The 25,029-nt window shown below is 46.7% G+C and overlaps 1 protein-coding gene across 3 annotated transcripts in view; it reads left to right on the top strand.

Moving 5' to 3' along the window:
* Nucleotides 1-25,029, top strand: part of RNGTT (RNA guanylyltransferase and 5'-phosphatase) — a 584,571-nt gene that overhangs the window by 60,591 nt on the left and 498,951 nt on the right. For all 3 annotated transcript variants that reach the window (XM_073675692.1, XM_073675691.1, XM_073675693.1), the window contains exon 7: nucleotides 15,194-15,303. In XM_073675692.1, the coding sequence (XP_073531793.1) occupies nucleotides 15,194-15,303 (110 nt within the window). The remainder of the gene's footprint in view (nucleotides 1-15,193; nucleotides 15,304-25,029) is intronic.

The raw sequence follows: 25,029 nt of genomic DNA, 5'->3' as shown, positions 1-25,029 counted from the left end.
TCTAGGCCTCCATTGGTTAATAAATTTGATTTCCATTGATGATTTTTGTGTGATTTTGTTGTCAGCACATTCAACTTTGTACAGAACAGAGTATTCAATGAGACTATTTCATTCATTCAGATCTAGGATGTGTTATTTGAGTGTTCCCTTTATTCTTTTGAGCAGTGTGTGTTTGTGTACAGTACAGACCAAAAGTTTGGACACACCTTCTCATTTAAAGATTTTTCTGTATTTTCATGACTATGAAAATTGTACATTCACACTATAATTGCCAGACCTGAAATAACAAGCACTTTCCACCTATTGTGTCCCCCCATTTCCATGTAGATTGTAAGCTTGCGAGCAGGGACCTCACTCCTGATGTTACTGTTAAACTGTCTCACCTTGTATTGAATTTATTGTTTGTACATGTCCCCGCTTAATTGTAAAGTGCTGCGGAATATGTTGGCGCTATATAAATAAAAATTATTATTATTATTATTATAAGGCATCAAAACTATGAATTAACACATGTGGAATTATTTACTTAACAAAAAGTGTGAAACAACTGAAAATATGTCTTATATTCTAGGTTCTTCAAAGTAGCCACCTTTGGCTTTGATGACTGCTTTGCACACTCTTGGCATTCTCTTGATGAGCTTCAAGAGGTAGTCACCGGAAATGGTCTTCCAACAATCTTGAAGGAGTTCCCAGAGATGCTTAGCACTTGTTGGCCCTTTTGCCTTCACTCTGCGGTCCAGCTCACCTCAAACCATCTCGATTGGGTTCAGGTCTGGTGACTGTGGAGGCCAGCTCATCTGGCGTAGCACCCCATCACTCTCCCTCTTGGTCAAATAGCCCTTACACAGCCTGGAGGTGTGTTTGGGGTCATTGTCCTGTTGAAAAATAAATGATGGTCCAACTAAACGCAAACCGGATGGAATAGCATGCCGCTGCAAGATGCTGTGGTAGCCATGCTGGTTCAGTATGCCTTCAATTTTGAATAAATCCCCAACAGTGTCACCAGCAAAGCACACCCAACCATCACACCTCCTCCTCCATGCTTCACGGTGGGAACCAGGTGTAACTGGTCTGGGAGGCGGAACCTCTGAGCAACTATACAAGGGGGCGGTCCTTGTAAGGAAGCGGGTGGCTCCCAGGGAAGACGGGCAGGTAGTCACAGCAAGTGACAGGGACAGTCTCTGGGTAGAAGGGCAGTAGTCACGGCAAGTGACAGGGACAGTCTCTGGGTAGAAGGGCAGGTAGTCACGGCAAGTGACAGGGACAGTCTATGAGTAGAAGGACGGGTACTCACGGCAAGTGACAGGGACAGTCTCTGGGTAGAAGTACGGTTACTCACGGCAAGTGACAGGGACAGTCTCTGGGTAGAAGGACAGCAGGCAGTTGGCTGGTGAGCGCTCCCAGGTGAGCGGGCGAGAGTCTTTGGACAGGCAGGTGGTCACGGCAAGTGACGGCAGAGCCTCCAGGTAGGCTAGCAGGCAGGTAGCAGGTGAGCGCTCCCAGGTGAGCGGGCAAGAGTCTCTGGACGGGCAGGTGGTCACGGCAAGTGACGGCAGAGCCTCCAGGTAGGCTAGCAGACAGGTAGCAGGTGAGCGCTCCCAGGTAAGCGGGCAAGAGTCTCTGGACGGGCAGGTGGTCACGGCAAGTGACAGCGGAGCCTCCAGATAGGCTAGCAGACAGGTAGCAGATGAGTTCTCCCAGGTGAGCGGGCAGGCTGGTCCATAGACAGACTGACAGGTGTCGGAAGGCAGACCGTCGGACCGCAGGCTTGCAAGCAGGTAAACGGATATCAGGCAGGTATCAAGCAGGAATCTGGCAGGTGACTGGCAGGTAACTGGTAACGGGACCTGAGGGCTGAAGCAGAGTGAAGGCTTTGCAACAACATTGCTCGGGCACCTCCATTTTGGAGGAGGTGCCTTATATATGGTGAGGTCCTCCGGCCATTGGCCGGGGACTCCTTAGGACGGCGCGCGCGGCCCCTTTAAGAGAGGGGGAGCGCGCACGCTCTAAGCACAGTGGCCGAGAAGCAGCGCGCGCTGCCAGCAGAGCGGGAGGAGGACGCCGGGCACGGAGCGGAGAGGTGAGGGGAACAGCGTCCCTGCCTAGCAGGAGGCAGGGACGCCGACGCTACAGTACCCCCCCCCCCCTTTAGGCCCCCCCTTTTTTAGGCCAGACAGAAATTTATCAAGGATGAGAGGGCATGGATGTTCTCCCGGGGCTCCCACGTTCTCTCCTCAGGACCAAACCCCTTCCAATCTACCAGAAAAAAAGGTTTTTCCTCTTACCCTTTTGGTGGCCAGAATGTTCTCTACCTCAAACTCGTTTTCAGCGGAACTCGGAGCAGGAGGCGTACCTGTAGACTTGGAAAAAGAGTTAAGTACCACGGGTTTGAGGAGAGATACATGGAAGGAGTTAGGGATCCGAAAGTTGGCCGGGAGTTTCAATTTATAGGCCACTGGGTTGATTTGTTTGATAACTTCTAGTGGGCCGATGAACCGAGGCCCTAACTTGTAGGAAGGAATCTTGAGCCGGACATACTTGGACGAGAGCCAGACTTTATCTCCAGGACGGAATTGTGGAGGATCCAGGCGTTTTTTGTCAGCGTGTTTTTTCATCCGCTCGGACGACTGAAGGAGTGCGGATCAGGTACTCTCCCAAATGGAGGAAAATTTGCTAACGAGAGATTCCGCAGCCGGATTGTCCACCGAGGTGGAGACGGGAAATGGGATCCGAGGATGCTGACCGAAGACTACAAAAAACGGGGATCTGGAGGAAGATTCGCTCTCGTGATTATTGTAAGAGAATTCGGCCCATGGCAGGAGATCCACCCAGTCTGAATGGTGGGCATTAACGAAGTGCCGGAGGTAACTGGTCAGGATCTGATTGATCCGCTCCACTTGACCATTGGACTGTGGGTGGTATGCGGAGGAGAAGTCCAGGGTGACGTCTAGCAGGTTACATGTGGCTCTCCAGAAGCGTGAGGTGAACTGAACCCCACGATCCGACACGATGTGGAGGGGCAGGCCATGGAGACGGAAGATGTGGCGGATAAAGTCTTTAGCCAGCTTGGGTGCAGACGGGAGGCCTGGCAGGGGAATGAAATGAGCCATTTTGGAAAAGCGGTCAGCGACCACCCAAATGACCGTACAACCGGCAGAGACAGGGAGATCTGTTATGAAGTCCATAGCTATATGCTGCCAGGGGGCAGCAGGTACTGGAAGAGGAAGGAGGCGACCGGCTGGCAGGTGTCTCGGAACCTTGTTGCGGGCGCAGGACACACAGGCAGAAACAAAGTCTATTACGTCCTTGTGCAGGGTAGGCCACTAGTAGTGCCGGGTGATAAGCTGGAGGGTCTTTTTCTGACCGGCATGGCCAGCTAGCTTAGACGAGTGACCCCAGTGTAGGATCTTCTCCCGATCAGGTACCGTTAAGAACGTCTTACCGGGAGGGAGACGATTTAGACTCACGGGGGCCACCTGCATTACTCTGGCGGGATCGATGATGTGTTTAGGTTCCTCCTCTAGATCAGATACCAGGAAGGATCGGGACAAGGCGTCAGCTTTGATGTTTTTGTCAGCCGGGCGAAAATGAAGAACAAAATCAAAGCGAGCAAAAAACAAGGACCACCGGGCTTGGCGCGGGTTAAGTCTCTGGGCACTCTGGAGGTAAGCCAAGTTCTTGTGGTCCGTGTAAATTATACCGGGTGAAGAGCCCCCTCGAGCAGGTAACGCCACTCCTCCAATGCCAGCTTAATGGCCAATAATTCTCGGTCTCCTATAGAATAGTTACGCTCGGAAAAGGAGAAGAGTTTGGAGAAGAAGCCGCAAGTTACCATTCTCCCGGAAGACGATTTTTGGGTAAGTACCGCTCCGGCTCCAGAGGAGGAGGCGTCAACTTCCAGGAAGAATTGCTTGTTGCCGTCCGGGCGATGCAGCACCGGGGCGGAAGAGAGAGCCTGTTTTATGGAAAGAAAGGCTTCCTTAGCTTCGGGCGGCCATTCTCTGGGATTAGTGCTCTTACGGGTGAGCGCAGAGATTGGGGCAGTCCGGGAAGAGAAGTGCGGTATGAAGAGGTGGTAGTAGTTGGCGAAGCCCAGGAACCGCTGAATAGCCTTCAACCCCTCTGGTCGAGGCCACTTCTCGATGGCAGACAGTTTCTCAGGATCCATTCGTAGGCCGGTCTGAGAAATTATGTAACCCAAAAACGGAAGCGAGGTCTGCTCAAAGAGGCACTTCTCATATTTAGCATAGAGGTGGTTCTGCCTGAGCCTGAGCAGAACCTGACGAACATCCTTCCGGTGTGTGGGGAGATCCGTAGAGAAGACCAAGATGTCGTCCAGGTACACCACTACGCAGGAGTAGAGAAGGTCCCGGAAGATGTCATTGACCAACTCTTGAAAGACGGCGGGAGCATTACAGAGACCGAAGGGCATTACCAGGTATTCATAGTGGCCGTCCCGGGTGTTGAATGCCGTCTTCCATTCATCCCCCTGACGGATACGGACCAGGTTATACGCCCCACGGAGGTCCAGCTTGGTGAAGATTCTAGCCCCCCTCAGACGGTCAAATAATTCCGGAATGAGCGGAAGGGGGTATTTATTCTTCACCGTGATCTGGTTAAGGCCTCTATAGTCTATACAGGGACGGAGTGAGCCATCCTTCTTTTTGACGAAGAAGAAGCCTGCTCCCGCCGGGGAAGTAGATTTCCGAATTAATCCCCGGGCCAGATTCTCCTCAATATATTCTGACATGGATCGGGTCTCAGCAGCGGACAAAGGGTAAATGCGCCCACGGGGAGGAGTAGCGCCGGGCATCAGGTCGATTGGGCAGTCGTATGGTCTATGAGGGGGTAATGTCTCTGCCTCCTTTTTATTAAAGACGTCCGCATACGACCAATAAGGAGCCGGAAGACCAGGTAGATTGGCTGGAGTAGGAGAAGGATGGACAGGATGGACGGGAACTAAACAAGTCTTATGGCAGTCCTGTCCCCAGCGAAGGACTTCTCCGGTCTGCCAATCAAGCACGGGTGCATGTTTCTGAAGCCAAGGTAGGCCTAGCAATAGGGCGTGAGAGAGTCCAGGCAGAACATGAAAGAAGATGCTCTCAGAGTGCAGCATTCCCACCTGCAGGGTTATGGATTCGGTGATGAGTTGGATGGGATGTGGTAAGAGGCCCCCATCCACGGCAGCGACAGATAAGGGTACAGCTAGAGGTTTGGTGGGAATGCGGTATTTCTCTACCAGAGACTGAGAAATGAGATTTCCGGCAGCTCCAGAGTCAAGTTGGGCTAGTTCAAAATAACGGTTCTCCCCGCAGATGATAGAGACCGACAGCAGCAGAGATGGAGAGGGTTTACTCTTGTCTAGGACGACCTCTCTGAGCGATCCTAGACACAGGCGTTTCCCGACCTCTCCGGGCAGGAACGGATCCTGTGCTCCTTACTGCCACAGTAGAAGCAGCTCCCCTCGGCACGGCGTAACTCTTGACGGGTTTTGACCATCTTGGTCTGGTCGACCTGCATAGGCTCGGGTGAGTGCGCCTGGGGAGTAGCGGGAGAAGGGACAGGTTTCTGAAAGGTAGGGGCTAGACGTGGAAACCTCCTCTCACGGGTGACCTCTTTGGCGCGTTCCTGGAACCGGATGTCAATCCGGGTGGCAAGAGTTATTAAGTCGTCGAGAGTGGTTGGTATGTCCCGACCGGCGAGTTCATCTTTAATACGGCCGGACAGACCCTCCCAAAAGACAGACACCAGGGCGTCGTTATCCCAGGCCAGCTCCGAAGCAAGGGTACGGAACCGTATGGCATATTGGCCCACGGTGAGATTTCCTTGATGGAGGCGTAGCAGAGATGATGCGTATGAGGTCTTCCGTCCTGGTTCGTCGAAGACTTTCCGGAAAGCCGTGAGGAAGGCTGGGAGGTTGGACACCAGGGGGTCTCCTCTCTCCCATAGAGGATTTAGCCAAGCCAGTGCCTCCCCCGTGAGATGGGACATTAAGAAGGCTACTTTGGCCCGGTCGGAGATAAACTGATGGGACAGGAGTTCAAAGTGCAGGGTGCACTGGTTTATGAAGCCCCGAGCTTGAGCGGGGTCGCCTCCGAAGCGAGGAGGTGCAGAAAGCCGGGGTCCGGGGCAGGATGCCATGGTATTGGTGGGCTGCGGCGCTGCCGGGCTGCGAGTCATGACACTAGCGGAGGTTGCTGGTGGAGCAGTCAGTGTCCAGGCGAGAGTTGACATTCCGCAGATGACTCAGGATGGACTCCTGTTGGGACCTCTGACGGGACAGTTCATGACATAGGTCCGAGAGCGAGGGAGCTTGGGTGCCACCGGGTTCCATGGCCCGAGCAAACTGTAACGGGTCTGGGAGGCGGAACCTCTGAGCAACTATACAAGGGGGCGGTCCTTGTAAGGAAGCGGGTGGCTCCCGGGGAAGACGGGCAGGTAGTCACGGCAAGTGACAGGGACAGTCTCTGGTAGAAGGGCAGGTAGTCACGGCAAGTGACAGGGACAGTCTCTGGTAGAAGGGCTGGTAGTCACGGCAAGTGACAGGGACAGTCTCTGGGTAGAAGGACGGGTACTCACGGCAAGTGACAGGGACAGTCTCTGGGTAGAAGGACAGCAGGCAGTTGGCTGGTGAGCGCTCCCAGGTGAGCGGGCGAGAGTCTTTGGACAGGCAGGTGGTCACGGCAAGTGACGGCAGAGCCTCCAGGTAGGCTAGCAGGCAGGTAGCAGGTGAGCGGGCAAGAGTCTCTGGATGGGCAGGTGGTCACGGCAAGTGACAGCGGAGCCTCCAGGTAGGCTAGCAGGCAGGTAGCAGATGAGCGCTCCCAGGTGAGCAGGCAAGAGTCTCTGGACAGGCAGGTGGTCACGGCAAGTGACAGCGGAGCCTCCAGGTAGGCTAGCAGGCAGGTAGCAGATGAGCGCTCCCAGGTGAGCGGGCAGGCTGGTCCATAGACAGACTGACGGGTGTCGGAAGGCAGACCGTCGGACCGCAGGCTTGCAAGCAGGTAAACGGATATCAGGCAGGTATCAAGCAGGAATCTGGCAGGTGACTGGCAGGTAACTGGTAACGGGACCTGAGGGCTGAAGCAGAGTGAAGGCTTTGCAACAACATTGCTCGGGCACCTCATTTTGGAGGAGGTGCCTTATATATGGTGAGGTCCTCCGGCCATTGGCCGGGGACTCCTTAGGACAGCGCGCGCGGCCCCTTTAAGAGAGGGTGAGCACGCGCGCGCACGCCCTAAGCACTGTGGCCGGGAAGCAGCGCGCGCTGCCAGCAGAGCGGGAGGAGGACGCCGGGCACGAAGAGGAGAGGTGAGGGGAACAGCGTCCCTGCCTAGCAGGAGGCAGGGACGCCGACGCTACACCAGGCATGTAGAGTCCATCCGTTCACCTTTTCTGCGTCGCACAAAGACACGGTGGTTGGAACCAAAGATCTCAAATTTGGACTCATCAGACCAAAGCACAGATTTCCACTGGTCTAATGTCCATTCCTTGTGTTCTTTAGCCCAAACAAGTCTCTTCTGCTTGTTGCCTGTCCTTAGCAGTGGTTTCCTAGCAGCTATTTTACCATGAAGGTCTGCTGCACAAAGTCTCCTCTTAACAGTTGTTGTAGAGATGTGTCTGCTGCTAGAACTCTGTGTGGCATTGACCTGGTCTCTAATCTGAGCTGCTGTTAACCTGCGATTTCTGAGGCTGGTGACTCGGATAAACTTATCCTCAGAAGCAGAGGTGACTCTTGGTCTTCCTTTCCTGGGGCGGTCCTCATGTGAGCCAGTTTCTTTGTAGCGCTTGATGGTTTTTGCAACTGCACTTGGGGACACTTTCAAAGTTTGCCCAATTTTTTGGACTGACTGACCTTCATTTCTTAAAGTAATGATGGCCGCTCTTTTTTCTTTACTTAGCTGTTTTTTTCTTGCCATAATACAAATTCTAACAGTCTATTCAGTAGGACTATCAGCTGTGTATCCACCAGACTTCTGCACAACACAACTGATGGTCCCAACCCCATTTATAAGCAGGAAATCCCACTTATTAAACCTGACAGGGCACTCCTGTGAAGTGAAAACCATTTCCGGTGACTACCTCTTGAAGCTCATCAAGAAAATGCCAAGAGTGTGCAAAGCAGTCATCAAAGCAAAAGGTGGCTACTTTGAAGAACCTAGAATATAAGACATATTTTCAGTTGTTTCACACTTTTTTGTTAAGTATATAATTCCACATGTGTTAATTCATAGTTTTGATGCCTTCAGTGTGAATGTACAATTTTCATAGTCATGAAAATACAGAAAAATCTTTAAATGAGAAGGTGTGTCCAAACTTTTGGTCTGTACTGTACTGTACATACATACATACTATAGACAGTGTTTCTCAACTCCAGTCCTCAAGGCCCACCAACAGGCCATGTTTTCAGGATTTCCTTAGTATTGCACAGGTGATGAAATTATTGTCTGTGCAGGTGTTGCAATTATCACCTGTGTAATACTAAGGAAATCCTGAAAACATGGCCTGTTGGTGGGCCTTGAGGACTGGAGTTGGGGAACACTGCCTAGAATTAAAAATCCTCTCCTTTCTCAAGCATGGAGTGATTTTTAATAATTAAATTACTAAGTTACATGTTTTTATATTTATGCAGATAAGGCAAACTCCGTAATTTCCCAGTGAACACTAAAATAAAATTCAGTGTTTGTTCTCCCTATTAATGTTTCCTTGTATTTATTGTGCTCAGAAAGGTCAGGCCACATTAATATGACTTCTAAGTAGGCTTTGTTGGTTTGAATCTCATTATGCTTTTTATGCATTTATAGATACAAATATTGATAATTTGTTTGATATTTTTCAATGGATTAACAATCTCATTATGTGTATCAGCTTGAAGAATAATATTTACTTGGTGTCAAACAATTGTGTGTTAGAACAGCCTGATGCCCTTACAATTATATGTAGCTGAATGCATTCAGAGGGGGAATATTAAAAAAAAAAGAAAAGATTTCTGATTGCGGTAGTGCCAGACAATGTTGTTCTGTGGAGGGAGGAGGCCTCAGAAGCAGTTTCCCCAGCGGCAAAATTTTGGCATCCACCCCCATGCAGCTTTTTCTTGGATCGGCGTAGTTGGTGCCGGCCTGGTAGCCAGCAATCTAGATGAGTAAAGCAGCAAGGCGACTGCTGTGACATCCCTGGTTCCTATGCAGAGTTCTACAGTTGAGACAAGTTTATTGAAATAGTAGAAATATCGTCCAGCTCCATGTGTGAATAATAAAAATTGACTTTTATTGAAAAAATTAAAATCCAGGTTCCATGATCATGATAAATGTGATGGGACAATTACACTGTCATAACAAATAGCAGCTGCTACGCGTTTCAGATGCCCCCCAGAGTCCTTTGTCTAAGCTCAGACAAATCATGGAACCGGGATTTTAATTTTTTCAATACAAGTCGATTTTTATTATTCATACTTACTGCGTATGAATAATAAAATAATATACAGTATTACCTTTATGTACTTGTTCCTTTTATGTCAGATAATTAATTGTATAGTTTGCCACAGTTAGGTCATGTGAACACATAGTGACCGCTTGGGAATTACGTCTTTATGTTCTCTTCAGGGGGTCAACATCTCAATCAATAGAACTGGCTGTAGGACGTAATATGGAATGTACCCCACATTTTCTCCACACGGTACAGAAACTCCCCCCCAAATATTACAGTTGATGAAAATGATTACATGATGGTGTTACAGTTGTAATGTAGGAGATCACCGTTCAGACTCCCTGACTGTATACTGATAACTTGGATTATTTAGGATAATATAGGGGAGAGGATAATCACACTGTCTCCACAGCAGACAAAGCTGGTACTGGCACTAGTCGTCATGGGAGGCCATGCTGATGCATCAGGGATTGATAGCAGGGTGTAGAGTAGAAAAAAATAGAGTGAAATCTGAAATTTAAGATTGAAGCTGAAGAGAACAAATCGGGGCTATGAAGTCCAAGGAGGAAAATACACGATAAATAAGAGAAGTGCAGGGTGTGATAATCCCTCAGATGGGGGTTGCAGGGATGGAAAAAAACTCAGAGTGCTTCCTTCAGCTGGCTCTGTCTTCAGTTTTGTCCAGCATTTCACCTGCTTCCTATAGAAGTCTATGGAGAGGAGATAGGGAAGAACCTGGAAGTAGAAAGTGGCTGCCTAAATAGAAGCTGCAGCTGCTTCTAGTGACTGTAGAAGGGAACATTTCTGTGTAGAGCAGAATAATGGTCATATAATGTATACAAATTGTATTATTCCTTATGTACAGGCACCAATTTACTCTGGAAATACAGATACACTTTAATAGGAGTCTGTCACCTAAAAAAACCCCCAAAAACCAAAACACTTTTTAAACGGACCACATTGTCAAATAAGGAATCTACATCAATAGAGTAAAATCCCGGCACTCGCATATGTTTTCAATGCTTCTTTTTATGAACAACCACAGAAAATAAGGAATCTAGCCCCTATAAAAATCATACCTTTGGTGTAAGGAACGTTGTTTTTATGCACATAAAAGGCAGTTTGTCTGATATTCAAATGAGTGTGTTTGGTGCGCCATTGCAAATTGTCTCTTCAGAGAGGAAGAGGACTAGAACTCTAGTGCCCCCTACAGGAAGTAGCAATCCTAAAAGTCAATAACGAGCCTTATCACATGACTTAGGATATAAGCCAGAACCAGAAACTCAATTTGCAGACACTGTGTTTCGGGGTACTGCCCCTCGTCAGTGCCATGTGTGAGTTCTGGTTTGGCTGGATGAGAGGCTTCAGACCTGTATCTAAGGGGTAACATTTCTCCTTGCGACATGTCACGGTGAGGAGACTTTTAAAGCATCAATGCTCCTCTGGGAAATGTGCAAATTGTCTCTTCAGAGAGGAAGAGGACCAGAACTCTAGTGCCACCTACAGGAATCACCTACTGGTGCTCCATTTGCATGGCTACAAGCGCTCATCACAATGTTCCTCTCCTCAATTGCTGCTTCTCCTGTGGTGATTGATAACGCTCACTTGACCAGAGTAAGAGCTGCTGAAAAAGCTTCCAGCGCAAGTGTTACTGGCAGAGCACTTTCTCCCCTCTCCTGTGGCTGCTCACTACACTCTGATAAGCTAGGGAGATTGTCGCCACCAAAACTCGTTTTACACTACGTATACAGGCGAAACAGGCACACAAACTCATTCACTGGGCTCCTAGCGTGTCGGTGAAGCCATACACCACCAGGGATTCAATTCGGGCTGCTCTCACTCTGGGCAAGTGAGCACTCCCAATCAAGGGAAGGAGCATGGCATGCTGGTTGAGGGGTTGGAACAGTGCACTGAGCCCGTGGCCATGCTAAGGATGCACCAAGGAGCTCTCATTTGCTTATAAATTAAAACGTTTTCTGAAAAGCTAAGGAAGTGAAATCTACATTTCAGGTATGAAGTCTAGTATTGGGGGTGCAGACTTTTTTTAAGCACTGCCTGGAGTACAATTCAAATGAATTATGGAAATTTTAGTTTGCAAAAAAACCGGTATAGCAAGTATGCAAAGGTGTTCCCTGGAAGTTGCTTATTTGGAGCACAAATGATTACTATGAAACAAAAGTGTTTTCCAGGACTAAATTATTTTTTTTACTATTACCCAAAAAACTAAGAGGCAGGTAGTTGCTAACTAGTTGGCAACTACCTTCCTATTCTATCTGGCGCCGGTTCAGGGCAGTCACTGGCCGCCCCTGCCGGAGATCCAGCTGCTCCATGTCAACACAGCCTCTTCCGGGCTGCTCTGTCGATGGGGCAAGACTGTCGACGTCATGCTGATTGTCAGCCGGCTTACCGCAGTTATGCAGTGGGGAGCCAGCTGTCAATCAGCATAATGTCACGAGTCATGACCCATCAACAGAGCAGAGATGACATGACATCAATGGAAACTGCAGAATCGTCAGCAGGAACGCTCTGTGCAGAGATCTGCGCTGGGCAGAATAGACAGGTATTTGGCAACTACCTGCCTGTTAGTTCTTAGGCCCACAGTAAAAAGCTCTGCAACTCCTTACATCCATCCGACCTTGAGAATAGCTGATCTTTGTGGCTGCTGGGTGTCATACACTCACTAGTCTCATATTGATGACCTATTCCAAGGATACTTTATCAATACCCTTGTAATGGTACAACCATTTACTATACTTGTGGGTGTAGGGGAATGAGGAGGAATAAGGGATTTTTTAGAACATTTTCTAGCATTGTAAACCCCTTTCTCTGTTTTGCCCTACAGTATTCATGCAAAATGATCTTAAATGAGCGTTTCCAAAATGAAGTGTGGAATTCATTCTTAAATACTCATTAGCAAGTCTGTTCCATCTCCTGTTTTCAGTTCACATCATTTAGTTAGATTTGGTGGATTTGTCAAATCTCACTCATTGATTCTGAAGAGACCCTGTCCCCCAATGTCCCATTAATAATGGGTCCTTTATGCAGTGCTTTTTCAATGATTTGAATTATGTGCTTCTTTCTTGTGAAAATGCCGACAAGATGGAATCATTATACTGTATATAATGCACATTTCAGGCTGTAGGTGCTGAATGACTCATACTGCTCTTCATTTTTCTTCATGAATCAATTCTTTGCAGAGAATCTTAGACTCCTAAATTGTTACATTCTTCAAGAAATGAAATGTGAATTTTTAGTTTTTTTTTTCTTTTTTGCAGTGTGTATTTGACATGCACCACCCTGGGATGTTATATACTTTTGGTAACCTGTGTGAACATACCATTAATGACACCTGATGGGTTTTATTTGGCTACCCCTCTATCTGTATTATTTATTTTTAAAGAAATCCGTCATCAGAATTTCATCGCTAAACTATTTGTATGCACATGTACTCTTTCAAGGACAAGTCCAATAATACCTTTACATCGCCAGTCCGTTCTGCCCTTACTGTGAAATCAGCTTTTGAAGTGATATGCAAATAGTATATCTGAATCCTCTGTCACTCCAGCTCTATTCTCCACCCATCATTCCCTCCTCTTGCTTGACTTAAAGCCTCTATGCTACAGCCAAAGGAGTAATTAGTCAAGCAGGAGGAGGCGGTGGAGTGACAAAAGCTTCGGATCTACCATAGTCCTTCAGCCTTATTTGCATATCAATTCAAACGCTGTTTTCTGAGCAACGGACTAGCCATGTAAAGGTATTGCTGGACTTGTCTTTGAAAGAGCTACATGAACATATAAATAGTTTGGGGTGTGAAATTCTGTTGACAGATTCTCTTTAACGGGAACCTGACAGATGCCCTGACTGTCCCTGAACCCTATTATAATGGTATTTATGGGGATTTTGTTTGGTTTGATAAGGTGTTTTATGCGCCGTCAAGCTTTAAAAAGTGAGTTTTAAACCTGCGGTATCACAGGATTTGCTAATGAGGCAGGACTAGTCTGGCAGTGTATCTCTTCTACTGAACTAGCCCTGCCACGGAACTTCTCATCACGCCACCTTGGGCATGATTGACAGCCTGCAAAATGGTTCTGTCAATCACACCCAGGAAGGTTTGATTCAAAGATCAAACTAGTTTGGAGAACAAACTCCTCCCCAGAGTAGTACTGCCCCATTAGCATGTGCAGCACTTGGATAAATGTTCGTTTTTCTTTTTCTTCGGAGATTGCAGCTTTAGCAGTTGGGGACAGACAGGACCTGACAGGTTCCGTTTAATTAGGGCCTGTCCATATAGTTACTTAGAACTCTGCAAAATTCTGTTGCTCTGTCATTTGTTGTTCTTACCATTGCCCTTGTCAAATGCGTGCGACCCTACACAGTCTGGTAATGGTCATCACAGTTTGGACGGGGTCGGAGACTTTAGGGACATAAACTTTAAATGATAACACCCAGTTGTCAATGTGTTCAATCATTTTCAAAGATGAATAACAGAGGAATGACACTGCACGAGTAGGGAAGTGTCAGAATATTTTATGGTTACTATATTTATTTTCTAAAAAATGACATGTTGGGAGAGCTGATGTAGGTCATATTTAAAGAAGTTGGCCAATTCTTTATTGGTGGCCTATTCTTAGGATAGACTTTTCAATTGATTAGTTTTGGTTTTCTTTTTTGTAAGATAAAATTTTTTCGACATGAGACTTAAAGGGGTTGACCACTACTTTTTTTTATTAATGGCGTATCCTCAGGTAAGGCCATGAGTATCTGATCAGTGGGAATGCAACACCTGGCAACCCGCTACCCAGCTGTTATCGGTGGTGGACGGAAGTTCTCGGATGCTTCTGGAACACAGCATCTCTGACTAAGCTATAGTAATCGTGGCCGGGTACTACAGATCCAGTCCTATTAATTTAAGTAGGGGTTAAATCTCTAGTACCCGGCTGCGGCGACTATAGAAATGACCGAGGTTCTGTGCTCCAGCCGCATCAGAAACCTTCCAGCCGCTGCCGATAACAGCTGGGTAGCGGGTTGCCGAGTGTTGCATCACTACTGATGAGATATTCATGGCCTTACCTGAGGATACGTCATTAATAAAAAAAAAAAAAAAAAGTAGTGGTCAACTCCTTTAAGTCTCATATCTAAAAAAATTTAATCTTACAAAAAAAAACAACAAAACTAATAATCAGAGTAATTGTTTTCTTAATGGAGCTGGAATATATTGTCGCACCCCACAAGAATAAGAAATAGAAGAAAATTCTCTGATAAAACGTCATTTTGATTTACTTGCTGAAGGTTCCCCTTACGTAAAGTTGAGTGTTATACATTTTTAGTAACTAACTCATCATTATGAAGATCCAAGATCCGTGTTTCCATTGATGCCAGATAGATATATAGAATTGAAGATATGTAGAGCCAACTTGGAGCACAGTTTTACAGTTTTTACATAGAATTATTCTGTATAAAACATTAAGTAGCTTTGAAAATACATTGCATTACTTATATTGGTCCTTAGTTAGAGCTTGTGTTCTAGCCCAGAGCTGCATTCACAATTCTAGCAGACCAAGGAACTGCTAAACAGCACGAGTATTACATCACTTTTCTAGGTTTCTTTATCTGGGAAAGAATGCTTTCTTTCTTCGTGCATTTCTTATTTTTTTGTGTTCTCTTTCTGTACTGTTTTTCTTCACCCTTTATTAGAAAATAGAAGCAGTTTCTTTCAGCATGCCACTACATTATTAATCATTTCTGTTTCTTTTTTTAATTTCCACAGGGTGCAATATTTTTAGAAGGTTTTGCAGTAAAAAATGTAGCCCAGGTAACGACACAACCAAAACTTGGAGAAATACAGAGGAAGTGTCAGCAGTTCTCCTCATGGGAAGGGTATGCAAATTTTTGTCTGTCTTTTATTAATTTGGCCATCTGTTCTTTTTAAGTAATAGTTTACAATTTATGCACCTAATGGATGTCAAAGATGATCAGTTTCTACTGTTCCATTGTTTTCTGTCCTGTAAGGAGAGATACAGCCTTATTATAACGGACCTGTCACCTCTCCTGACATGTTTGTTAGTAAATACTTTAAATTCGCCATGAAATAACCGTTCTGGAACACCTTTTCCTATGAATCTGAATTGTGCCTTTCCGCTATTTATTCTTTCTAGAAATTTGAGTAAATTAAAAACTGAATATTAAGATTTTCCTTCTGAAAGGAGTGTTTGATACTGTCAGCACTGATTGTCCAATGTCAGTGTGGTAACACCCAGGAGGAATAATGGAGGAACCACAGAATATAGAAATGTAAGAAAAGATGCTCCAGAAATGTAATTTCAGTTAAATTTACTAAAAGGCCTGTTAGGACAGACAGTGATTCCTGGTTTCTTATATTTCATATACTTCCTCAGTAGGATCTTTTCCTGCTGCAATTGCACAATTTTCTTCCAGGAGTTCCAGGCAGGGAGCACTTGTGCTCGTCATGTAAAACTTTGAATCTGATGAAATTACATCTTAAGTAATACCACTTATCTTTTGATTGTCATATACTGCAATATTTTAGTATTATAGGATATGGTGAAATGAATGATCTCCTATGAAGTTCATGTTTTTAGTAAGCAACCAATTGTCCTCAAGGTGGGTGAGGGGGGCAAAGGGTGTGTAAATGCATCCTCATTCTTTCCCCAAGATCTAAAAAAATCTAACCACATAAATGATTTGATTAACCCCTTCCTGACATAGAACATACTTCTACGTCCCATCTTGCAGTGTCTTCCCGCAAATGGATGTACTGGTACATCCTGGTGATCGTACAGCCATTGAAAAACTGAGTCCGCACGATCGCTGCTGGGAACTTGGCCTAAAGGGGTATTCCCATCTTCAAGAGCCTATCCCAATATGTAGTAGGTGTAATAATAATATTAGCAAATACCTCCAATTAGAAATGTAGTATGGTTTTTCTGTGCAGGCATTGCAGGACCTTAGGTATCCATGGTTACGACCATTGATATAGTGAGTTAGCTCATTGCTGATGGCTGTAACCATGGATACCTAAGGTCCTGCAATGCCTGCACATGAGATAAGTGACACAGAGAATCAGAAAAACCATACTACATTTCTAATTAAAGGTTTGCTAATATTATTATTATTATTATTATTATTATTACACCTACTACATATTGGGATAGGATCTTGGAGATGGGAATACCCCTTTAAGTGATAGCTCAGACCCGGTTCTCACTGCCAGGAGCTCTTCTGGCACTTGGGGGCTCTGTATATGGAGTCGGCAAACTATTTTACCTTAATTTGTTCTCAGCGAGTCAAATGGCTCTTCCTACCTTCCGAGTCTCATCGTGTGGCTAAACAGTACTGTACAGCTACATATGGAATATTGGCACGTTCAGCAGAAATTGTGTGACAAATTTTGGTGTCGTTTTTACCCATTTCCCTGTGTGAAAATGTAAAATCTAGGGATAATTTTTTTTTTTTTGTGGTTTAAAAATGTATTTTGTGACACACCTGTGGTGTCAATATAATCACTGCACCCTTAGACGAATTCATTGAGAGGTGTAGTTTATAAAATGGGGTCATTTATGGGGGGCTCTGCTGTTTTGGCACCTTAGGGGCTTTACCAATTTGAAATGGCACCCTGGAACCATTGCAGCAAAACCTGAACTCCAATATGGCTCTTCTTCCCTTCTGAGCTTTGCTCTGTGCTCTGTTCTCAGTAGTAATTGCTTAACAAATTATACCGTTCATGACCTCCTATTATCCCTTTTCAAAATTTACCCCTTCGCCACCTTGGGTACATACAGACACTGCTCAAAAAAATAAAGGGAACACTCAAATAACACAACCTAGATCTGAATGAATGAAATTTTCTTCTGTATATATACACTGCTCAAAAAAACAAAGGTAACACTTAAACAACAGAATATAACTCCCAAGTAAATCAAACTTCTGTGAAATCAAACTGTCCACTTAGGAAGCAACACTGATTGACAATCAATTTCACATGCTGTTGTGTAAATGGAATAGGCAATAGATGGAAATTATTGGCAATTATCAAGACACCCTCAATAAAGGAGTGGTTCTGCAGGTGGGGACCACAGACGACAGCTCAGTACCAATGCTTTCTGGCTGATGTTTTGGTCACTTTTGAATGTTGGTTGTACTTTCACACTCGTGGTAGCATGAGACGGACTCTACAACCCACAGAAGTTGCTCAGGTAGTGCAGCTCATCCAGGATGGCAAATCAATGCGAGCTGTGGCAAGAAGGTTTGCTGTGTCTGTCAGCGTAGTGTCCAGAGGCTGGAGGCGCTACCAGGAGACAGGCCAGTACACCAGGAGACGTGGAGGGGGCCGTAGGAGGGCAACAACCCAGCAGCAGGACCGCTACCTCCGCCTTTGTGCAAGGAGGAACAGGAGCAGCCCTGCAAAATGACCTCCAGCGGGCCACAAATGTGCATGTGTCTGCACAAACGGTTAGAAACAGACTCCATGAGGGTGGTATGAGGGCCCGACGTCCACAGATGGGGGTTGTGCTCACAGCCCAACACCGTGCAGGACGCTTGGCATTTGCCACAGAACACCAGGATAGGCCAAGTCGCCACTGGCGCCTGGTGCTCTTCACAGATGAAAGCTGGTTCACACTGAGCACATGTGACAGACGTGACAGAGTCTGGAGACGCCGTGGAGAGCGATCTGCTGCCTGTAACATCCTTCAGCATGACCAGTTTGGCAGTGGGTCAGTAATGGTGTGGGGTGGCATTTCTTTGGAGGGCCGCACAGCCCTCCATATGCTCGCTAGAGGTAGCCTGACTGCCATTAGGTACCGAGATGAGATCCTCAGATCTCTTGTGAGACCATATGCTGGTGCGGTTGGCCCTGGGTTCCTCCTAATGCAGGACAATGCCAGACCTCATGTGGCTGGAGTGGATCAGCAGTTCCAGCAAGATGAAGGCATTGAAGCTATGGACTGGCCTGCCCGTTCCCCAGACCTGAATCCGATTGAACACATCTGGGACATCATGTCTTGCTCCATCCACCAACGACACGTTGGTGGATGGAGCAAGGGTGTCTTGATAATTGCCAATAATTTCCATCTATTGTCTATTCCATTTGCACAACAGCATGTGAAATTGATTGTCAATCAGTGTTGCTTCCTAAGTGGACAGTTTGATTTCACAGAAGTTTGATTTACTTGGGAGTTATATTCTGTTGTTTAAGTGTTCCCTTTATTTTTTTGAGCAGTGTATGTACATGCACATACAGTGGGGGAAATAAGTATTTGATACCTAGCTGTTTTTGTAAGTTTGCCCACTGACAAATACATGAACAGCCTATAATTTTAAGGGTAGGTTAATATTAAAATTGAGAAATAGAATATCCCCAAAACAATCAAGAAAATCACATTGTATAAATTAGATACATTTATTTGCATTTTACAATAAGAAATAAGTAATTCCTCTGGCAAACAACACTTAATAACACTTGACGATGTCGATTGACAGTCATTTTGTATTTCTTCCATTTTCCTACTATTGCACCGACTGTTGTCTCCTTCTCACCCAGCATCTTACTTATGGTTTTGTAGCCCTTTCCAGCTTTGTGCAGGTCTATGATCCTGTTCCTGACATCCTTAGAAACCTCTTTGGTCTTGCCCATGTTGTTGAGGTTAGTCTGACTGACTAATTGAGTCTGTGGACAGGAGTCTTTTACACAGTTGACTATGTAAGACCGCTGTCTTTAATGCAGGTAACGAGTTGATTAGGAGCATCTAACTGTTCTGTAGGAGCCAGAACTCATAATGGTTTGTAGGGGTTCAAATACTTATTTCTCACTGCAAAATGCAAATAAATGTATCTAATTTATACAATGTGAATTTCTTGATTTTTTTTTCTTGGATATTCTATCTCTCAATGTTAAAATTAACCTATCCTTAAAATTATAGACTGTTCATGTCTTTGTCAGTGGGCAAACTTACAACAGCAAGGGATCAAATAATTATCTCCTTCACAGTATATATAATCTTTTACAAATAGAAATGTAAATGTTCGTTTGTTCAAAATCTTAAATCTCCGAAAGTTCTTCACTGATTGCTTGATGATTGTTTTTGGGTAGAAAGATGTGGAGGAAAAAGGGAAAGAGAGCGCTACCTGAGTGTAGTAAGTAGAGACTAAAAATTTTAAAAGAATATAAAATCTTTTATGCTCACCTGAGCAAGTTGTGCTGATAGACCCAACTCTATTTGAGGAATTTGTCCGTTATTAGGGTTCTCAGACCACGGTTTGCAGCTCTTCCATAGACTGTGGTGGTATATTTGTCCTACTCGACAGACAGCCACCACGTGAACAAATTGAGACAAATGGATTCTGGAGGCGCTTCCGTGGAAGAAAGAGTAACCATCAGGTGTGTAATACACACCTGATGAAGGGTTTATGAGCTGAAACGCGTTGTGCGATCCTTTTTAAAGACTCCTTTCTCCCTTCCCTTTTTTGTTCATCCATGTCCCTTATGTGTATTCACGGTTTTATGATTTTTTAACTTTACCTATAAATATTAATGCCTTGTGGAATATCCTCCATGTGATTGCACCACATTTGGAAGATTCAACAACAATTTTTTGGTTACTCTTTCTTCCACGAGAGCGCCTCCAGAATCAATTTGTCTCACTGATTGCTTTGAAATTTTGACACAATGTTGCATTCGAATACATGCATGTTTTTATATACCTACTGTGTTTTTATATACCAGCTGTTGGACGTAAAATCAGCAGCGAGAGGGGGTGTTACGAGCTCAGTCCCAGGCTGACTCTCCCCTGCCGCCCGGCATCCCCCCCTCTTCCTTAGTGACATCCCCTCCCTCTTTCTTAGTGACATCTCATTCATAAACCCTTCTCCCTCTCCTTCATTCGCCCCAGCCACTGCCTGTGCTCTGCTCCTTTCGTGTCCCCTGTGAGGGTTGGGGGGAAGGGGAATGATGAGACCTTCTGTTCGAGGTGGAAAGACGCTGCTGCTCATCACCCCCACTGCCTGAGAGGCGGCCGCCTCTGCTTTCTGGCACCGCTGCTGCTGCGGCTTCTCCGGCATGTGAGTCTTATTTCCGACTGGGCAGCAACAAGCGGGTGAGGGAGGGAAAGAGAGAGGAAGGCTGCCCAAAGAGGCGCCAGCCGAGGCCTTCGCTCTGGGCGCTGAGCTGGGCCATCGCCTCGAAGCAGTGGGCGGATAGTGAGCGAGTGCAAATCCCACTGCGCCATCGGCGGGAGCGGCACTGTGATCTGGCCGGTACCGACCCGGGACATGTTAAGCGGATCACCCCTTCCTCCTCAGCCGCCGCCTGCCTTCATCTCTGCGTCCCCTCCTGTCACATTCCCTCTGTACTCGGGAATTGCATAACTAGCAATCCCTGAAATGACCGACTCCATTGTGACACCTGACTGCAAGTACCGACCTCTTTGGTGACCTGTGCAGAGTACAGGCCTGCAGAAGTCACAGGGTACAGACAACAATTAATGAGCAACCTTGTTGAAGCAACAATCTTGAAGGGACCTTTCAAAGTTGAACATGTTCTCATTCCTCGCATTGCTATGATTCCAACGGATATGCCATTTCAATTTAAGAGATTGCAATTCCCATCAACAAAGCTCAGGGCCAATCTTTAGAATAGTGCGGTTTAAATCTAGACATGGATTGTTTCTCACATGGACAATTATATGTTGCGTGTTCTAGCGTCGCCAAACCAGACAATCGCTATATCTACACAGACAATGGACCAACAAAAAATATTGTATGCCCACAAGCATTGTGAAATTAAATATTTTAGAAATGTGCTCTTTCCCTTTTGTTTTCCATTTAACCAGACTGAGCCACAGCAATGCTTGGCCGGGTACCGCTAGTATTATACAAAAAAATAATAATTGATCTTCTATCTTGCAGGGACTGTAGCCTCCTCCTCCATTGTGATCCTGCTCCTACGTAACACATACTGCACCCCTACAGCACATTTTCCTCCTCTGCATTTACAAAAGATACGTGCCGTTTTCTGTCTCTCTGTAGATTGTATGACTTCAGTGGAGGAATCTGCTCTTGCACACCTTGCAGTGGAGCAGACCTGTACTGAGGTCATCACCTCTCCTGTGCCACACTTCTGTACTTATCAGCAGGCAGCTGATGTACTCTTCAAGCTCCACTGTTTACTAAGCAGGGTGCTGAGATTCACAGTCTGCTGGGGATAGATAGGCAGCTCTTAGTGCAAATAAGGCTATGTGCCCACGATGCAGAAATGATCAGGATTTTTTCCTGAGCGTTTCTGCATCTCCCTGGCAGAAAAAAACACATGCGGATTGTACATGCCATTTTCCTGCCAGAGATATGCGGAAATGAAGCTTTCTTCACTTGCATTTCTGCATGCGAGTGTTAAGCGCTTTCCAAGCGATTTTAGCATCACTTGGAAAGTGCTTGACAACTTGGTCACACTATATAAATCCATGCAAACAGCATGGATTTATATAGTGTGACCCGAGAGAATGGTAAAAAATAAATATATACTTACCTTCCGATGGCCCCCGGAGTCTTGCTGCGCTCCTGTGCCTGGCTGCCCGCAGTTCGCGGTGCCCTGTACTGAAGGACCTGTTGTCACATGACTGTGACGTCACCACAGGTCCTACAGTCCTTCGCGATCTGCCCGCAAGCACAGAGAAGGAGTCCGGGGGCCGTCAGAAGGTAAATATAATCTTTATTTTTCCCCTCACCCATGACGGCACACCTCGAGAGAGGGATCCGCCCCACCAAGGACAGGAAACTGTCTGAAATAAAAGGGCGGTACCTCTCCCTCGCTTCAGTTGGTTTCCTGTCCTTGATGGGAACCTGTCTGAAGAAAAGTGTCCATACATACCTGGGCCTGTTCCGGTGTGGAAGAGCGGGCAACCGGGTTCCAGAAGCGCTGTCCGCGGTTCCCTGGAGCCGTGTCCGAGCGTGCACAGGCGGTGTGGAGGGCTCCGACTCCCCGCAGACCGCTGCCCTGTCCTCTCACTGCCGCAGGCTCCTGGCTGGCCGCACTCCGGGAGCGGCGTCTTCCGGGTGTGACGCGCCTGACGTCACGGCACGGTGCACGCTGAGAGAGGCGTGCCCGATGACGTCGGAGGGCGGCACCCGGATCCAAGATGGCGGCGCCCTGTAAGCGCTTGCCGGCCGGCTTTTTTTTTTTTTTTTTTTTTCACACATCGGCCAGTGGGTGCCAGGAGGGGGGAGGACACAAGAACCGGAGGAGGTTCCGGATGTGCCCTATTTAAGGTGGGGGGGGGTTGTCCTGTTCAAACGCTGCCTATACTCTTGTGTTGTAGCAGCTATGGCAGACCAGGGCAGCCAGGAGCAGCAGCAGCTGACCCCTCCATCTCATCAACACCAGCGGAAGAAGCAGTCGGACACCTCTCACATGGACGGCCGCTCCAGCAACCGCAGCGGCAGCAGGAGAAGTAAGATGTCGGACGCTTCAGGGCCATCCAGAAGGGATTCATCTTATGTCCCGCTACAGCCACCAAATCCGGTACCCTTTTGTGACTTCAGGGGTGAGTGATCTTCGTGAATGTCACTTAATAGTAATGGAAAGTTATTATGTGCTTCATTCCTTAGGAACCTAAGAAGAGTAGCGCCAAACAGAAGCACAGGGTTTGCGCCTTATGCCAGGCCCCCCTTTCCATAGATTGGCAGAAACAGCTTTGTGCTAGCTGTATTAACCAAACCATAGCAGAGAGCACCCCGGATTTTGCTTCTAATTTGAGGTCCGTAATCCGTTCAGAGGTTCAGGATTCCCTGAAAGGCTTGCAAAAGGGGAAAAAGAGAACCCATAAGGATATCTCCTCTGACTATGATTTATCCTCACTGTCAGAGGATCTTTGCCTCAGTGATTCAGCATCCTCCTCTTCATCAGACAGTGGTAGGCCCTGTTTCCCTATTGAGGATACTGACAAGTTGGTCAGAGCGGTCAGATCTACCATGGGGTTGAGGGAGGAAAAGGCAGCCAGGTCCCTTGAAGACATTATGTTCGCAGGCCTGGAGGAAAAAAAAGAGACGCTCCTTTCCAGTGAATCCTAAAATTCAGACCCTTATAGACCGGGAATGGAGGAAGCCGGAGAAATCAGGAGTGTTGCCCTCATCCTCTTAAAGGAGGTACCCCTTCGAGGATAGTGTCTCTGGGTCCTGGGATAAAATTCCTAAAGTTGACCGGTCTGTCGGCCTGTTCATCCAAAAGATCGTCCCTACCCCTGGAAGATTCGGGCAGTCTAAAGGATGCTCTGGATAAGAAGGCAGATTCCTTCCTGCGTCACACCTGGGAAGCAGCGGCAGGGGGCCTGAAGCCAGCGGTAGCAGGCACTCGTGTCGCTAGGTCACTCATGGTGTGGCTTCAGCAATTAGGAGACCAGCTCAAGGATAAAAAGATATCCAGAGATAAAATCCTCTCCAATCTGCCTTTGCTACAAGCAGCATCCGCTTTTCTAGCCGACTACTCAGCGGATTCGGTTAAACTCGCTGCCAGGTCTGCAAATTTGTCTAATGCTGCCAGACGAGCCCTGTGGCTCAAGGGTTGCCCAGGAGACCTACAATCTAAACATAAGCTATGTTCCCTTCCTTGTGATGGTAAACTCTTGTTTGGCCAAAAGCTGGACGAGCTTTTGGAGAAGGCTGGCGACCGGAAGAGAGGTTTCCCAGGGTTCACGGGGTACACAAAATGGTCCTATTTTCGGAGGAAGAGATTTAACCGGGGTCGCCCTCCGGGAGAAAGGAAAAGATGGGATCCCAGATCTAAAAAGGATTCTGGTTACATGTTTGGAGGACCATCCTGCAGTACCAAAAAATCTCCCCAATGACGCGAGGCTAGAGGTCGGGGGAAGGCTTTCCCATTTTATCCCAGCTTGGGAAGCCATCACTTCAAATCCCTGGGTGTTGAGTATCATAAAGAATGGCCTAAAGATACGCTTCAGTCAAGTCCCTCACCGAACATTCATGATCGCCTCCAGGAGGAAGTCCAGGGAGTAGCAGATAGCCCTAGAGTCAGAAGTGCTAGATTTAGTCAACAAGCAGGTCCTTCACGAAGTTCAATATTCACAATGGGGACGGGGATTTTATTCCCCCCTATTTGTGATAAGGACTAGAGATGAGCGTTGTTCTACTCGAACTGTTCGCCAATCTCAAATTCGAGTTGTTTTGGGCGGTGTTCGAGCCGTTTGGCGAACACGAACAATTTGAGAAAAATTCGGCTGTTCGAGGTTATGTTCGATAACTGTTCGTGCACCAAAATCATAACTGGATTTTTTCTCAGTAATGATGAAAATTAATGTTAATACGCAGTTTGAGTGTACAGCGGGGTGGGGGGAGGGGCAGGGGATGGATCTCTGCAGGAACAATGAAGATCTCCATTTTTTTTTCTCTTTCCCGCATTTGCAGTGGGGAGGTGCAATCTGTCAGCCTATCAGCAGCGCACACACGGAGCGAAGTGCTTTTTTTCACACAAGCAAGGGCATGTGTTATTGGCAGTGTATGTCACATGTCCTTGCCCTATAAGACCAAGCCATTTTCCCCGTCACCACCATTTTCTCACTGCTGCAGCTGCGTGTTAGA

Source organism: Phyllobates terribilis, unplaced genomic scaffold (assembly GCF_046119375.1).
Source record: "Phyllobates terribilis strain yellow unplaced genomic scaffold, ASM4611937v1 Scaffold_3__8_contigs__length_932513732, whole genome shotgun sequence".
NCBI classification, from domain to species: Eukaryota; Metazoa; Chordata; class Amphibia; order Anura; family Dendrobatidae; genus Phyllobates; species Phyllobates terribilis.
This window is presented reverse-complemented; position numbering and strand designations above follow the sequence as displayed.